We start from the raw sequence: 18,857 nt of genomic DNA on the forward strand, positions 1-18,857 counted from the left end.
TATGTAGTCTGAACTTCATTGTTGGAAATAACATTTCATTTGGTAATTTTATTTACCATGCTACATGACAAATAACCCTTTTCCACAGAAAAATAACAATAACCCTTTTCCACAGAAAAAGATGTTATAAAATAAAACGTAGTATTAATGAGAAAAGAAAGATGTTATTGCAAATAATTTGTTTTCAGTAAATTCATCTTCACCATGATTTTAAAAAAAAGAAACTGAGCTGTTTGCACATGATCTTTTAAAGATAAATTACCGAACGAAAGAAACTATGTAACATATATCTGTATATATAATTATTGATTTCTTTCCGCTTTGTGAATTTAAGCAAACCACGTCAGACGAGCTTTTTAGGAAAGCTAATACTCCTTTATGGCCAGGTACCGTAAGACGAACCCATCCGTTACCGACTTGATTTGTTACATACGAGTCGGTTAGTGTACGAATTGACTAAAAATCTTCAAAACATCTGCCGCAGTCTTTATTACTGTTTCTGATTCGAAGCCAACGATGGTTTGTGGAGGTTTTGTCTGCTCCAAGTCCTCCCTTACGGTCCTCAATGTATTGTACATAGTAAGTGAAGTTAGTTTAAAGACTCCTGATTCATTATCTCTTCCGAATAAATGTTACTGCAAAATCCAGTAAGTTCACTGATACTATTAACCGTTCTCACAATGCCACGGGACCTTAGTCAACGTGTTGCCGTCCCACGGCTGCGTGTTGATTTTATGTACATTCTGCAATAACACATTTAGGAAAAAAGAGTGATAAGATAGCTATAAATCAAGCTATTCTAAATAGATTACTACAGCGACAAGAGCAGGTCCAGTACAATCACCAGGTCCAGCACAATCGCTTGATTAAGCTGTATAGCTTTAAAAAGCTATATAGCTTTATTTAGCTATTTAAAATAGCTTAATAAAGCTATTTATATGCAGTTTTTAACAAAAATGTTTTTTAGTAAGAAATAAACAAAAAGTCGCAAGTATTTGACCATGCATATATGTACATTTGGCTATGAAAAATACAACCTATATCATAGAAAGTTCTAACATTGCTGTTGTTGAATACTTTTAAGCAAAAGATGAATTTCCATTGTTTGAGTAACTGCAGTTTTATACTGAGTGCGGTGAGGCGTGGATAAGTATGATTGCTTCTCATTGTGTTGAACTGTTACCAGTCAATTATCCTGTTTGCCATAACTGACCTCCTTTATAATTTCATTCAAGAAATAACTGTGTGGTCACTCATCAATAGCCCCCAAACTTTTAAAACTTTGAGTACAATGTCTCTCAAGGAGATGCAATTTGTTGAGTAATTTTTACATGCATTGTGTTCAGAAGAGTTCAAAGTTTAATATTCCCACTGCACCAAGGTGCGATTTTTTGCACATGCTGAAAAATAAAACATTTGAGAAAGAAGTGTGATGAAAAAGCTTAATCAAGCTATTCCGAATAGCTTGATAAAGCTATGTAGCTAAATCAAGCTATCAGTGATTGGGATAAGCACGCGCCCTGCGCCATAGTCGCATTAAATTTTAAAATGTCACATTCAAATTAAAAATGCTGTGCCATCGTGGCGCATATATAATCATGCACTAGCAGCATTACATACTTTTAAACTTTGAGTTTTCCCCCAAGCGTTTGTAATATTTCCCAAAACAATCGCTGTCAATTTTAGCTTGAAAAAACAGTATTTAATGTTGTTGATTTAAAGCGTTCTTATGACTTTCTTTTCTGCAGTATCTAATCAAACAGTTACGTGTTTTCTGATTGGCTAACGCACACGAAATAAAGTGGTGTCAGGAGTGCAGCATGTTGCCTACGAAAATACCTTGTACCGATAAAGGGCAGACTTTTCATAATTTTAACAATCCTAACGAACAGAATTCAAGTAAATCGGTAGAAATTGACTCGGATGAAGTATAACATGCTGACAGAACAAATAGAGATAATCTGATGGTAGGACTGATGATGTAGTCTCGAAGGAAAAACAAAAATGAGAAAATTTAACATGAATTGGAGAGAAGCAGTATAGATCTAAACCAGGCTTTAATAAATCATTTTAAAGATGTCAAACATCGGAGACAAAAAATAAAGAACTGAAATTAAATTGCAGTGTTTATTTATTTTCTGACACTTGTGAATTTTGTATCTTTCAATGTCGTTATTCAATAATTTGACAATTTCAAATAAGTAAAGTCAACTGAAATTCTAACAGCAACTAATCAATTGCAAGTTTGTAACTAGAAAATGTCCCATTAAAAAGTCTGTTTGGCGCATTGAATTTTGAAATGTCACATTGACACTGACTTGGAGTGTGCCATTGTCACATTTACTCCCTATCTTATCCCAATCACTGAGCTATATAGCTTAATCAAGACATTGTGTCGGACCTGATCACTAGATTTAGCTATGTAGGTAGAATTACCTACCGTAGCTTTATTTACCTACCTCAGGTAGCTTTATTTATAGCTATTTCAATGCAACTTTTCACAATTTTTCTTTTTATTAAAAAGAGACAAAAATCGCAATTAAATGACTATTAATATTTATACTAGGGAGGTTTAAAAAAAAATCCAACACAGGGATAGGTTATACATTGCTGCGTTTGGACAATTTAGAGCAAAACGTAATTCCATTGTTTGGTTAACTTGTCCTCTCTCATGCGTGCTATGAGGCATGGCTGAGTATGATTACTTCACATTGTGCTGAATAATTACCGATCTATTATTGTGTTAGCCGGAACTGGACTTCTATGTCATTTCATTCAAAGAGTAACTGTTTTAACTGTCATAAATAGCCCCAAAACTTTCAGAACTTTGGGGCTATTGCGCAGAAAAAGACATTTCTTCAAGAGGGATTTTTTCATGAATTGTTTTCAGATGAGTTCAAAGGTGAAAATGATCACTGCATCAAAATGAAATTTTTTGCACATCCTGAGAAAAATGCTTATTTTATAGAAATTAATTGATTTGGTAGCTATAAATAAAGGGGTGCATCGATTTACCCAAATGGAAACAAATGGACCCAAATGGAAACTCAAGTGGACCCAAATGGAAATCAAATGGACCCAAATGGAATATAAAATATGTATATTATATCGTATTCTCAAGTTTTTACTTATTTAAAATATAGAAAATAATGAAATTAACCATGTTAACAAAAAGGAAACATTTTAATATCATTATTTTTTTCAATTGTATTTTTAAAAATGCGATTTAGCGATTTAATTCTATTTGTAATAACTATTGAACATAATTGAATACAAAACTGAAGTATTTTATAGTTTCTATGGCCATACAGTGTAGGAATGGATGGGGGGGGGGAGAGGCCATGCCACCCCCCCCACCCCACCCCTAGATAATTTTGCGGGTATATAGAATACTATCAAAAATTTATGTCTCTAAATAAAATATTAGAGATTAATAATAAATATTAAACTCCATTTGTAACTGTAAGTTCATTTATTTTCATCATTTTAAATAAGTAATAAAATACGATAATACATATTAAATATTCCATTTGGGTCCATTTGTGTTTCCATTTGGGTCCATTTATTTCCATTTGGGTTCATTTAGGTCCATTGGTAAATCGATGCGCCTAAATAAAGCTACCTCAGGTAGGTAAATCAAGTTACTGTAAAACGAGAATGTTTAGCGCACTACTAATTTTAGCGCCTTTGGCGCAAGACCCCCAAACGCTAAAATTTATTGTGCGCTAACGGATTTCTAAATATTATTTTTTATGTGTGCTCAAAGTTTTCACATAAGTACATGTAAATTAGAACGTGCGATTACGTAATGTCGAAGGGTCGTTGGATTTTATATAAACACAACCACTGTACATGGTAGGATTGATCAAGAACGTTCTGCCAAATTATAATGTAATTTAACAATAATTGTTACCCTGGTAGTTTTTACCTGGCCTATTCTTATCTTTAGCACCTTCAATGTTTGGCTTCTCGGCATGTCAATCATCTATCTCCTCGAGGTAAACAATGCAATCAAGCATGGCGATTGAGCGGCTTGCAGACAATACCTGATTATGATTACCGTTTATCCAAGTAACTCTCTTTCGATGCATGAATTGTTTTAATGTGAATAAAATGCGTAAATACTCCACTTCTTTGATTTAAAATAAAATTAAAACAAGATGTGTTTGTGAAACACTATGCGCCCGAGGGCAACAAAGCTCAAAAAATATTTTCAGAAGATAAGTCAACGTCACAAGGTCATTGACCTTGATGTCATTTGAGGAACTTCATTAGTGGAGTATGCACACCAAATATGAAGTCTCTATCTGTCATGGGTTCAAAAGTTATGGAGAAAGTTTGTAAAATCTATTTTTAGCTTAAAGGTCACAGTCAAGGTCACAAGGTCATTGACATTGGTGTCATTTGAAAGAGCGTCATTGGTGGAGTATGCATATCAAATGTAAAGTCTCCATCTCTCATGGTTCAAAAGTTATGGCGAAAATTCGAAAAAACTATTTTTAGCAAATAGGTCACAGTCAAGGTCACAAGGTCATTGACCTTGGTGTCATTTGAAAGAACTTCATTGGTGGAGTATGCATACCAAATATGAAGTCTCTATCTTTCATGTTTCAAAAGTTCTGGCGAAGGTTAAAGTTGACAACAGACAGACAGACAAACAGACAGGACAAAAACAATATATGCCTCTGATCTATCGATCCAGGCGCATAATAAATTTTAACATTGTGCCACGTCCATGTGATTTCAATACCACGGTAAAGTTGACGCATGTTTACTTATATACGGGAGTGCTCTTGTGTTTCCGTGCTTAACAAACCAAAAAGTCAAATACGGGTGTGGATTAAAAAATCAAACAAAATATCACATTTTTATATTTTAATGACAAGTGCAAGCGCTAAAATTTATTTGCGCCAATGTATTCCCACTTGCGTTTGTGCTAAAATACGTATGCGCCAAATTTTCTTGTTTAACAGTATTATACTTCTGTTAAAATGTTTCCTATATAAAGTTCAGAAGGCAAAACTATCCTTTATAGCTCACGCGTAGCAAAGCTATACCCTGGGGTATAGTTTTTGCTATCCACCCTTGGAAAATTTTCATGCAGTTGTTGCCGCCAATTTTGATTTCCAGCGATAAATCTTTAAACTGATGATGTCATAATGACTTCAGTAGCATTGTGACGTCATCAGGATTTCAGGTTATTCTTGCAGAATTATTTTACTCCAAAAAATTCAAACCTCAGAAATTATATTATACATCAGTATAATAAAACGCTTATCCACTTGGTGTGAGTGGGATATCTCTTTTATCAAACCCTTGACAGGAACTATTCCCCTCGGGCAAACCCTCGGGGAATAGTTCTCTGTCGCGGGTTTGATAAAAGAGCTATCCAACTCACACCCAGTGGATAAGTGTATACTATGTAGCTAAATCTAGTGATTGTACCAGACCTGAAGAGGTAATTCAAGCTACATTGCTAGAAGTACTAATTGTACTGGACCTGATTAACATGCTACAACTGTACATCAGGTACACACAGTACCTGGTCATAAATGAGTCATATTGTATACGAAGATTATTTTTGTAATTTACTGTATATTGGCTTAAACACATCACATGATATTTTTCTTGTGATATTGACGAGAAAGCGTGTCTGCAGAATATGATATCGCATGACTGAATATGAAATTGGATAAAAGAAACACATAGAATATATAGTATTTTTTTATATATTTTTGTTTGTATTATCCAAGAATTTTAATGATTGATATGATCTTTGAAAAACCTGCAGTAGGTGGTGGCATGAAAAAGATTGCTCCCTTCTCAATGGTAGGGCTGTCACGGTTCCATAATTTTTCGGGTCGGGTCGGTTCTAAATTTTTAGGTCACCTGAGTAAACTCAGGTGACCTATTGCTATCCGTTTTCGTCCGTCGTCGTGCGTCGTGCGTCGTCCGTCGTCCGTTAACATTTGAACATTTTCAGCTTCTTCTCTGCAACCACTGAACCAATTTCAACCAAATTTGGTACAAAGCATCTATGGGTGAAGGGGAACAAAAATTGTGAATTTCATGGTCCCTGCCCCCCTGGGGCCTGGGGGGTGGGGCAAAAACCACTAAAATTAATGCAATCTTTAAAAATCTTCTTCTTTACTCCTGGACATCAAGCAGTTAAACTGTTTGCATGATTGTAATCAGCATTGAGTCCTCTACCAAAATTGTGAAATTTATGGCCCCAGGGTCAGGGGTTCTAGTGCTAGCGTGGGGCTAAATAAGTATATAGTGAAAATCCATTATTTCTTTGAAAAAATTCTTCTCTGCTCCTGGGTATTAAATAAACTAACTAAGAGCATAGTTATGATGAACAAGAGTGCCTCTACCAAAATTGTGAATTTTATGGCCCTAGGGTCAGGGGTTCTAGTGTTAGGGCGGGGCTCTATAGATTATATAGTGAAAATTCATGAATTCTTATAAAATCTTCTTCTCTGCTCCTGAGTATTAAATAAACTAATTAAGTGCATAGTTATGATGAGCAAGAGTGCCTCTACCAAAATTGTGAAATTTATGACCCCGGGGTCAGGGGTTCTAGTGCTAGGGTGGGGCTTAATAAGTATATAGTGAAAATGCATTATTTCTTTGAAAATCTTCTTCTCTGCTCCTGGGTATTAAATAAACTAACTAAGTGCATAGTTATGATGAGCAAGAGTGCCTCTACCAAAATTGTGAATTTTATGGCCCCGGGGTCAGGGGTTCTAGTGCTAGGGCAGGGCTCTATAGATTATATAGTGAAAATTCATGAATTCTTTGAAAATCTTCTTCTCTGCTCCTGATTATTAAATAAACTAACTAAGTGCATAGTTATGATGAGCAAGAGTGCCTCTACCAAAATTGTGAAATTTATGACCCCGGGGTCTGGGGTTCTAGTGCTAGGGTGGGGCTAAATAAGTATATGGTGAAAATGCATTATTTCTTTGAAAATCTTCTTCTCTGCTCCTGGGTATTAAATAAACTAACTAAGTGCATAGTTTTGATGAGCAAGAGTGCCTCTACCAAAATTGTGAATTTTATAGCCCCAGGGTCAGGGGTTCTAGTGCTAGGGTGGGGCTCTATAGATTTTATAGTGAAAATTTATGAATTCTTTGAAAATCTTCTTCTCTGCTCCTGAGTATTAAATAAACTAAACAAGTGCATAAGTATGATGAGCAAGAGTGCCTCTACCAAAATTGTGAAATTTATGACCCCAGGGTCAGGGGTGCTAGTGATAGGGTGGGGCTCTATTGATTATATAGTGAAAATACATTAAATCTTTGAAAATTTTCTTCTCTGCTCTTGGGTATTAAGCAGATGAACTACCTATGTAGTTATGATGAGCAAGGATCCTAATCTTCCAGAATTGGGAATTTCAAGGCCCCAGGGTCAGGGGTACCATAGGGGGGGTGGGGTGTACTTATATACTGAAACTGGATGAATTGTTCGAGATCTGCTCCTTGGTATTAATCAAATATTTTTGAAAAGCAAGGGTGCCTTTTCAAAAATTGTGCAATGTGTGGATCTAGGCCTAAGGGTCAGGGGTTCATGTGTGATTGGGGCATTACTGATTATTGCTGAATATTACTGATTACTTGAAATGCATTTTTTGTTCCCACACCCTGCCTATGGGTATTAAGTAAACAAACTAAGCAACTGCTAAGTGTATTGTTATGATGATCAAATGGTGCCTCTTTCAAAATTGTGAATGCCATAGCATCTTGCTTAAAACATTAATCAAATTAAATCGCTGGAAAGTTGTTGCATAATGCTCAGGTGACCTATAAGGCCCATGGGCCTCTTGTTTAGGTTCGGTTTTGGGTTTTTTGGTTCATGCAGGTATAATAGAATAAAAACTCGTGATTTGAATTATATTAAACAAAATTTTTTATTTTTAATCTAAGAAACAGCAGGGCTCTCACACCACTTTTTGGGACTGGGGCCGGGACCATTCAAATTGGGAAAATTATCGTCATTTTGGGAAAAGTTGGATAACCAAAATTCATTAAAAAAAATCCTCAAATGTTGCTTTTCTAGCATTTTGTCATCAATTTAACTCTGGTTTTCAATAAACAGATAAACAGAACAAACATGGGTACGTAGGCTATTTATGAAAGTACATTAGCTTTGTCATAACTATCTTTGAGTGTTGATATTGCGGTTATCTGTCTTTCTGAGTGACAGTCGCTAGTCATATAGTCCCGAATTTCCTCGATCACATGGACAACTTTGCTTACCAATACAGCGTGAGACTGAACATGCCAAAGCGTGGGTATGTTTCTAGGTGCAGCTTACTAATGTTAAAAGAAAATGTCTATTTTTGAAACCACAATGATGTTTTTTGTCGAAACTACATGACAAGATACTCTGCACTTTTAGTTAGTACACATTTTTGTAAAAACAATAACCTGGTTCCCCGAACCAGTTTACGAATGCATTTGGCGCGAACTAATAAAATAGTCGTACCGTTTCACTTTCATTTGCAAGTGTGTTTTGTTTGTTTTTTTTGTTGTGATTAAGTTTCATGGACTTTTATTTTTTAAATAATATTTTGCTATGGAAATTGGGAAATTTACACCTTTCTTTGGGGAAAAGAGGTGCCTTTTTTGCATTGGGAACAGGACCGAATATCGACTCCAGATTTAGAGAATCGAGAGCCCTAAACGCAACATAATGACTGGTTTAAAGTAGTTTCTTGACTAGAAAAATGATTGAATCAATTAAATGATTCAAATCACATTATAATAGTACTAATGAAGCTTTCATTTTAAACACCATTTTATGGTAAAACCTACTCTGTTGTACAAATCGGAACCAAACCGCATTCTGGAAATACAGAACTGAACCCAACCCGAATTAATTGTTCCACGATTTCAGTCATTTCGGTTACATGTGACAGCCCAACTCAATGGCCCTGAGTGCAGAGTATAGGACAAAATTTGTAGCTCTCCACTGGTAAGTGGTGGCGTCTCCATATGAGTCAAAAATTCTTGAGAGGGACGTTCCACAATATACAATCAATCAATCAATCTTTCAAAAAACTCTGTCAATGCATTCTGATTTTTTGTCTATGAGCATCTTATGACACTATAATTTAAAATTAAGAATATCTTGAAAAATTATCAGTAGGTAAGGTACATTGCGTTTGTCCTTAAATTAATTCATGATTTTATGTCGCAATGATATTTTTTCATCAGGTCAAAAATATCATGTCTGTAGTATGTTCCATAAATTTATCATAAATAGCAAGGAATGCTGTTCTCAAGAACCACAGGGCCAATTTTGACCAAGTACAAAGCATCCTTGCAGCCTTTTTTAGCTCACCTGAGCCGAAGGTCCGTCGTCTGTCGTCGTCGTCGTAAACTTTTCACATTTTCATCTTCTTCTCAAGAACCACTGGGCCAATTTCAACCAAACTTGCCACAAAGTATCCTTAGGTGAAGGGGATTCAAGTTTGTTACAATAAAGGGCCACACCTGCTTCCAAGGGGAGATAATTATGAATTAGTGAAAAATTAATGGCATTTTAAAAAAATCTTCTCAAGAACCACTGGGCCAAGAGAGATGAAACTCATGTGGAATCATCCTCAGGTAGTGTAGATTCAAGTTTGTTCAAATCATGATCCCCGGGGCTAGGGTGGGGCCAAAATGGCCGACCAAAGTTTTACATAGGAATATATAGGAAAAATCTTTAAAAATCTTCTTCTCAAGAACCACTGGGCCAGGAAAGATGAAACTCATGTGGAATCATTCTCAGGTAGTGTAGATTCAAGTTTGTTCAAATCATGACCCCCAGGGCTAGGGTGGGGCCAAAATGGCCAATCAAAGTTTTACATAGGAATATATAGGAAAAATCTTTAAAACTCTTCTTCTCAAGAACCACTGGACCAGGAAAGATGAAACTCATGTGGAATCATCCTCAGATAGTTAGATTCAAGTTTGTTCAAATCATGACCCCCGGGGCTAGGGTGGGGCCAAAATGGCCAATCAAATATATAGGAAAAATCTTTAAAAATCTTCTCAAGAACCACTGGGCTAGGAAAGATGAAACTCATGTGGAATCATTCTCAGGTAGTGTAGATTCAAGTTTGTTTGTTAAAATCATGACCCCTGGTGCTAGGATGGGGCCATAATGGCCATTAAAAGTTTTACATAGGAATATGTAGAAAAAATCTTTAAAAATCTTCTTCTCAAGAACCACTGGGCCAGGAAAGATGAAACTCGTGTGGAATCATCCTCAGGTATTATAGATTCAAGTTTGTTCAAATCATGACCCCCGGGGGTAGGGTGGGGCCAAAATGGCCTTTTAAACCTTTTAAAATCTTCTTTTCAAGTACTTCAAAGTCATGATTAGTGATATTTTTATGGAATCACCCTCAGATAGTGTAGATTCTAGTTTGTTCAAATCATGACCCCCTGGGGGTTAAAATTCAAGCCCCCCCCCCCCCCCCCCCCCCCGACACACACCTCAGTAAACTTTCAGTTCTGATATGTGCTTTTTCCTTAGCTGATGTTCTCAGGTGAGCGCTGTGGCCCCTGGGCCTCTTGCTTTCCTTATATAACTGGTACTGATAAACGGCATCATTCCCAACGCCAAACACATGAATTTTTCCAAATTTAGTGACCAAAAATTCTCAATTCAAATGTGAAGCAACAGAATACGACGACACGATGACATCGTATTTTTAGCTCTTTTGAGCCAAAGGCTCAAAGACCTAATGCTATGGCCTTTTGTGCGGTGTGCATTAACTTTTTAGAATATGGGCCATAACTCAAGAACCCCTTGGCCAATTAGGGGTGTGACGATATACCGATACACCGATACATATCAAAATTTTCCTTTAAGATACGGTTTACGATACAAGCATTCAAATATCGAGATACGTATACAAGCATTCAAATATCGAGATACGTATCGCAAGATCTGTGTGTCGTCCCACCCCTATGGCCAATCATTGTCAAATTTGTCACAGGGTATCCTCGGCCCAAGGGCTACCATTTACTGTACACAGGGAAATTTTCGCCCCCGTTTTATAGGGGTGGGACGATACACAGTTCTTGCGATACGATACGTATCTCGATATATTAGCATGATACGATACGTATCTCGATATTATGATAACTTATAAAACTATTTTAAAAAAGTATTTTATTTCATTTTCTGTCTTGACATTAAATCAACTGTTACATGATAAATTATAAAACTATGCAAAAGAATTAGTATTTTATTTCATTTTTTTTTCTCTTGACATTAAATCAACAAATTATTCTTAGACTATATAAAATCATGTGTGCTTTGAAATTAATACTTGAAGTTCATCAATTTAATTGACTAAAACTTTACAAAAACAATAATACATGTACATATTATTGTTACCAAATTTCTGTAAAGAAGTTGTTTACAACCAGTTGTGTAGTTCATCAAAGAACACTGACTAAAATTTCATATAAAAAAACAGCACATTTACATTATAATCAATTGCTGAAAGTCTGTAGCCTAGTTGAGATTAAAAAAAAGCACGAGATGGACTAGCTAACAATTAATAATATCAAATGTTCTGGAAACGACACTTTCTGTGTATAGCACGCTTTACATACTGAACTTTTCTTGTCCAATCTTCCGAGGCTGCTTAAAAGTGAAAACGGTTTACCCCTGATCAATGACTTATTAGTTCTACATTATGTTTTCAATATCGTCATCGTCTCTTCACTTCGTACAAGCCGCTATTTTCCAAGGACAGGTACTTTCATTTTCAATTTTTGGATAGGTCGTTCGTGTATTGTTTTGTACCGATATTTGAATGCTTGTATCGTAAACCGTATCTTAAAGGAAAGTATCGATATGTATCGGTGTATCGGTATATTGTCCCACCCCTACCATTTAATTTTCGCCCCTTTCGCCCTACCCTCATTTGGGCGAATTTAAAACGAGGCGAATTCAAAGAATACAGTAATATTTCTTAAACAAAACTATGACTGGGCGAATTTAAAATGGGGCAAAATTGTTTGCAAGTGTGAAAGGGCGAAAATAAGACGGGGTGAAAATAATCCTGTATACAGTATACTAAAACTAGGGGTGAGACCCTAAAACAAGGGGAGATAATCAGGAAAATAAAATCAAAAGTACTGGTTGCTAAAAAAATCTTCTTTTCCAGAACCACCAGGCAGATTTTCACCAAACTTACATACAACGGTCAGGATATGTTGAAGATTAAAAATTGTTCAAGGCATGACCCTGGGGCAAAGGGTGTGGTCTCAAGGTCGCTTTAAAGTTGACCAAAATTTACACTTATTAAAAACGCTGATAATTTGCTTACTATAAAGACTAGGATCATCAAATCTTGTAAGTTGATGCATCTCAGGACTTCACATCATCTTAACACAAAAGTAGGTCACAGGCTTTTGTTTTCAAATTGATTTGGAGGCATATTTTGGACACTTTAAGGCCTATGATCATAAAACTTAGTCAGTTGGTGCATCTTGGGTCCTCAAACATCATCAACTTAAAAGTAGGTCATCGTGACTTACTTTTTAGGTCACCTGAGTAAACTCAGGTGACCTATTGCTATCCGTTGTTGTCCGTCGTCGTGCGTCGTGCGCTGTGCGCCGTGCGTTAACATTTTAACATTTTCAGCTTCTTCTCTGAAACCACTCAACCAATTTCAACCAATTTTGGCACAAAGCATCTATGGGTGAAGTGGAACAAAAATTGTGAATTTCATGGTCCCTGCCCCCCTGGAGCCTGAGGGGTGGGGCCAAAACCACTAAAATTAGTGCAATCTTTAAAAATCTTCTTCTATGCTCCTGGACATCAAGCAGTCAAACTGTTTATATGATTGTAATCAGCATTGAGTCCTCTACCAAAATTGTGAAATTCATGGCCCCAGGGTCAGGGATGCAAGTGCTAGGGCGGGGCTAAATAGACTGTATAGTGAAAATGCATTATTTCTTTGAAAATCTTCTTCTCTGCTCCTGGGCATTAAATAAGCTAACCAAGTACAAAGTTATGTTAAATAAGATAGCCTCTTTCAAAATTGTGAATTTCATGACCCCAGGGTCAGGGGTTCTGGTGTTGGGGCAGGGCTCTATTGGTTATATAGTGAAAATGCATAAATTCTTTTAAAATCTTCTCCTCTGCTCTTGGATATTTTACAAACAAACTATGTACATATTTATAATAAGGAAGGATGCTTCTTCCCAATTTGTGAATTTCATGGCCCCTGGGTCAGGGGTTTTGGTGTTAGGGCGGGTCTCTATTGGTTATACAGTGAAAATGCATTAATTCTTTGAAAATCTTCTTCTCTGCACCTGGGTATTAAACAAACAAATTACATAGTTATGATGACCGAGAATGCCTCTTTTAAAATTGTAAATTTAAGCCCATGGGTGAGGGGTTCTGGTGTTAGGGCGGGGCTCTTTAATTGTTTATAGAGTGAAAATACATTAATTCCTTAAAAAATCAACTTTTCTTCTCCCGGTAATGAAATAAACTAACCAAGTACATGGTTATATTGGATAAGTCTGCCTCTTCCAAAATTGTGAATTTCTTGGCCCCAGGGTCAGGGGTTCTGGTGTTAGGGCGGGCTCTGTTGATTATAAAGTGAAAATGCATAAATTCTTTAAAAATATTCTCCTATGCTCCTGGGTATAAAACCAATGAACTATGTACATAGTTAGGATGAGGAAGGATGCTTCTTCCCAATTTGTGAATTTCATGACCCCTGGGTCAGGGGTTCTGGTGTTAGGGTGGGGCTCTATGATAATTATATTGTGAAAACGCTGAATTCTTTGGAAATCTTTTCCTTTGCGCCTTGGTATAATGCCAAAGACCTAAGTATATATTTATGATGAAGAAAGGTGCCCCTTCTAAAATGGTTTATTTCAGGGCCCCTGCATCAGTGATACTGCAGACGGGGGGGGGGGGGGGGGGGGGGGTTGTTAGGTATAAGTCTGAAAATAAAGTAATAGACTAATACTTTTTAAATCTGCTTTTTGATATTCAATCACCCATTTCTGATGAAATGAAATTTATAAAATTTCCAAAATTTTGAAATATGTGGCCCAAGGGTCAGTGGTTCCTATGGGTTGGTGTGCACAACTGGTGGTTATAAAGTGGAAATGCATTTTCTCTCTGTTACTCTGATCTGCCTTTGGGTATTAACCCTTTGTGTGCTGACTTGTTTTACGCGCACTGTAACTTCAGGACTGAGTTGTTTTGTAATATCAACAAAATTATCACAATGCAAATATCTAAAATTGTTGACAACCAATTTGCTTGAAATTTGGCAAAAACATAGCAAATGTTGTGTTTTTTAATTTATAATTTTTTTTTTTAAAAAATCTAATATTTTATGTTGCCATGGAAACCAAATTTTCAAAAAATATATTTTAAAATGACTCTTCAGCTTTTTAACTGTATTTTTCAGAGAAAATATTGCACTTTGATGAAAAAAAATTAACCAATTCCTTTATAAATTCAATTTTAGATTTAATATTATGTAAAAAAAGAAATCAATTTAAACAATAACTCAATGATTAAGTCAATGTTATATATATACCGTTATGTTGTGAAAAGATATTATATACTTATCTAAGTGAGGGATATATTCATGTAGGTTTAAGTGAATTCTGATTTAAGTTAATGGATTTTTTTTTTTTTAAATTAACTAAAAAGAGTATAAACTGAAGATTCAATTAGCCTGTAAATATAAAACCAGTGATTATTTTAAGAAATATTGGCAATCATATAAGAAAGTATGATCCTCAAAGAATATGCAGTCTTCGAGGTTGGGAAATCTTGGAGCAAATTGGCACAACAATGAACTAATTGCTGTTACTACTATGCATTTTCAAATTAAAGCAGTCAATATGATAAATAAATAAAAAAAAAAAAAATAAATAACATTTACACTAAGTTATAGAGGTCTTATTTTCTAATGACTGGTATCTAACAGCCCTAAATATACTCTAGTAATTCTCAAATCTTTTTCTTTTTTTTTTTTTTTTTTGCTTTTATTGGAAAAAAAATGCATTTCTTCATGTTATGTGTAAAGTTAACATATTCATCAACTTTCATCCCACAGTACTTCTCACTCTGTAAGAAATGAGGCATTCATTTTAGAAGTTTCTTCCTAGCTGGCAACAATAATTGCCAGCAGGAAAACTAGAATTTTAAATTTTAGAAATTTAAGCAACTTTAACATTCATTTATAATGTTTTCAAAAATTACTTCGTTCATTGTGGTCACTGGTGAATAACAGTTTTGATTTAGTTAATGATGGTTGACAGATATGTACTGTAATATCAATCAATATATTATGAAATACTTTTAAGTTTATGCAAGTGTAATGGTATGGGTCATGGATATAGGCCGAGTAAGCTCAGTCAGAAGAGCATCTGACCAGGGGTCCCTTCTTCGATTCACGGTCCAGCTGTGCATTTTCTTCTTCCTTGTTACAGATTTGATGCTATCGACCCCTCTGGATTTGCAAGTGAAAGTCCTGTCAGGGGCTAATAAGAATTTGGGTTGTGTCTGCAAGGATGAATATAACTTTAAGGAGGGATATGTAATGGTTGTGCTATGGGTATCAACCTGGGTAGCTCATTCGGTAGAACACCAGACTAGTGAAGCGGGGTTCCTGAGTTCAATTCCTGGTCCAACCATAGTTACCATACATTTTCTCCTTTCCTTTTACACAAGTTTTGAATGTGCCTGAATTTTTACTTCAACATAAAATAACATTCCTAATAATGAAATATATATTTTATTTCCACTATGGGATTTCTTTGTATTCTTAGTAACTATTCACATTTTCATATTTAAAAATAAACATATCTTTGGAGACCAAAATGTAATCTTTGTTGATAAGTAATTGTATAGGAATTTGCATTTTTGAAAATTTTTCTTGACCATCATTAAAATAAAATTCTCACAGTAAATCTTAGCTTTTTTACTGTATTCATTCAGGCATATATGATTATCTCTTATATCAAATGTACCTATCTTACTGTTACATATCTAGAAGGGGTGGAATGTAGAAGCTTCTTGGGCCTTATAAATTTGTAAACTAGAGAACATATTTCATATCAATAGGTAAAAACATGTACAGTGTGTACTTTTGAGTTTGAGAAGTACAATTCCTACAGTGAAACTCGGTTATAACAAAGTCACTGGGACCTATGAAATTACTTCGCTATATCTGTAATTCGTTATAACTGCATAAGAAATCAATTAAATTTATTTTCTAGCTGGGTATCCAAATTGACTTCGCTATATCTGTAAATTCGCAATATTCGTGTTCGTACTAAACAAGTTTTGCTGTATTACCCAGTCTTTATTGTAATGTATTGAACAGATGTACATGCAAGTCCATACAATTTACAAATTACTCATTCTATTAAAAGACTCTGATCTCCTTCTTATGCCTACAAAAATGACAATTCATTTTAATTTTAAACTGTAGAGTTACCATTTATTTAACCAGTGAATTTTATAATTTTGTGTGTGCATGTATAGGTTGGGGCAGTCTCACTGTTTTTGGTTTTTAATAAAATAGGAATAAAAATTAAGTGGAGGAAATGTGCAATTTAATCCACATGCTTTATTCTGGCAAAGTCTATTTTAAAGAAAAAGAAAATGTCTCCCTGATACATGTTCTTAAACTTGGTTTAGGAAAAAATTCTGATACATGTAGTACCAATTATTTTCACTTACTAATTACCGGTAGGTCCCATATGCAAACTAGAGTATGTAAATGCCTTGAAGAAATCTAACTCTAAGATACCAAAGATCCCGGAACATATTTTGGTTTTGAAATTTTTGAGAGTCTATTATAATCCTCATCAAGGAAATAAAAAGTATTTTATTACTTACTGAAATAAAACAAATACCACAGTTTACACAAATGACAGTCATTTCAGGGAAAATCAGCACTTCAAAATTTTTTCATCACTTTTTACCATTTTCATGTACATGCACATGATCAAATGCATCAATGCATCTTTTCCATGTTTTCTGATAACTAGCTTACATTTGAAGAAACTATATAGAAAATATCAAGTTTATTTTTAATTTTTAATTGTGCTAAAAATTTTACAATATATCATATACTGTTATAAAAAAAATAGTTGCAAGTTTTCCCAAATAGATGGAACATCAAGCAGCTTTAAACCAGAAATTTTAGGTGTAATTAGGGCCACTTAATTGACTCAATGATTGTCAGTTATAAAATTCATATTGTGTATATTTCGAATACCTGTATCTTGAATTAATTTTGCTTGATCACAAAAATATGTTGATGGATATATATTCTCTGTATATCTCTTTTACACTTACTTATTAATGCAATAACTCATTGGCATATTTTCTACAATGTTCAAGGTCCTCCACATTTATTACTTTTATTAGGTGGAAACTTTTTTATCTTTTAACATTTTTGAAATGGGTCTTTAGATTTAAAAAAAAATTGTTTACTTATTTATTTGTTTATTTATTGTTAAAAAAACAAATGCTTTTAATTAACAAGATGCTTCAAATTATTTTTTGCAAACCTTTATTTCAAAGCAAAGCTTGATTTACGTATGAAAACAACGTGCACAGCCACTGAGGAAAAGAAAAACGTCTGACGGTCTGTGACTTGCCAGGTTCAATTTCGCGCATTATTTTCATTTAGACGATATGTAATGTATGTCTACTTACAAAACATCAAATAAACAAAAAATAACCACCGTTTGTCCAAAATTTAAAACTTTGCCGACCATATAAGTTCTCGATATGCTTCAGACTGAAGTTCAGTAGCATGTGCACCCTACTTTCGTTTTAACAGGAAGAACTTCGCAAGGTTAAGGTCAAGTCAAGTTAACCAGAGTTTTTCTGCTAAAATATCGACAATTTCTATGTAATTTTATGTCTACTAACACAAATTTATTAGAATTATTGATATTTAACTACTTTTTGGATTTATTTCTTTATTTTCATTTATATTAGAGCAAGTTAGCAGATATTTATTACATGCGCGTTTTTTCCCTGTTTCCAAAAATAGCGGACTGACTTTCATCGTAACAAACGCCAAACACCTTCACTTTAAATCACAGTTTCACAAATAATTCGCATATTTTCACATCTTAATTGCCTATTTTTCAATGTATTGTAGTTTTATAATACATATTGATAGATTCTTAATAATTCACAACTCATTTATCCGTTTTATACTACATTTTATGTGACGATGCGCAAATTCCAGACTCAGACCCAATATATTGGGTTCCCGCACGCAAGCGTTTTTGACGTCAGACCCAATATATTGGGTTCCCGCACACAAAGGGTTAAGTAACCAAAATAAGCATGCTAAATGTATAGTTATGATAAACAATGGTGCCTCTTTCAAAGTTGTGAATTTCAAGGCTTTTGGTTTAAAATAGTCAAACTAAATTCAGTTGTTGGAAAGTTGTTACATGATACTCAGGTGACCTATAAGGCCCGTGGGCCTCTTGTTGAATTTTATGGCTAATCTTTTCTAAAACATTTAATCCCATTATTTCAGACACTGAGAGGTTTAGAATCACCAAATCTTGTAAGTTAAGGTATTAGGGGTGTAATAGCCATGACCTTGCATATGACTAAATTAAGAATAGTTATAATGAACAACACCTTCAACAATACTTCCCTTAGTTTCATGCAATTTTGTCCATACATGTTTCTTCTGTGCTCATTAATGTAACGGTACCCTCTCGCCAGTGGTGCACACTTAATAGTTAAATGGACAAAGGGTAGAGATGTAATTTTTACCTCTACTCTAGTTAGCCAGAGACAGTTTAACTCTTTTCCCCCTGTTG

The 18,857-nt window shown here is 34.8% G+C and overlaps 1 protein-coding gene across 1 annotated transcript in view; it reads left to right on the top strand.

Annotated features, from left to right (window-relative positions):
- Window positions 1-444: 444 nt before the first annotated feature.
- Window positions 445-18,857, top strand: part of LOC134250020 (tetraspanin-31-like) — a 50,095-nt gene continuing 31,682 nt past the window's right edge. The window contains exon 1 of the mRNA XM_062732359.1: window positions 445-579. Coding sequence (XP_062588343.1) covers window positions 517-579 — 63 coding nt within the window. The 5' untranslated portion in view covers window positions 445-516. The remainder of the gene's footprint in view (window positions 580-18,857) is intronic.

This window comes from Saccostrea cucullata, unplaced genomic scaffold (genome assembly GCF_032062105.1).
Source record: "Saccostrea cucullata isolate Sc308-1 unplaced genomic scaffold, CSIRO_AGI_Scuc_v1 ctg1851, whole genome shotgun sequence".
Classification (NCBI taxonomy): Eukaryota; Metazoa; Mollusca; class Bivalvia; order Ostreida; family Ostreidae; genus Saccostrea; species Saccostrea cuccullata.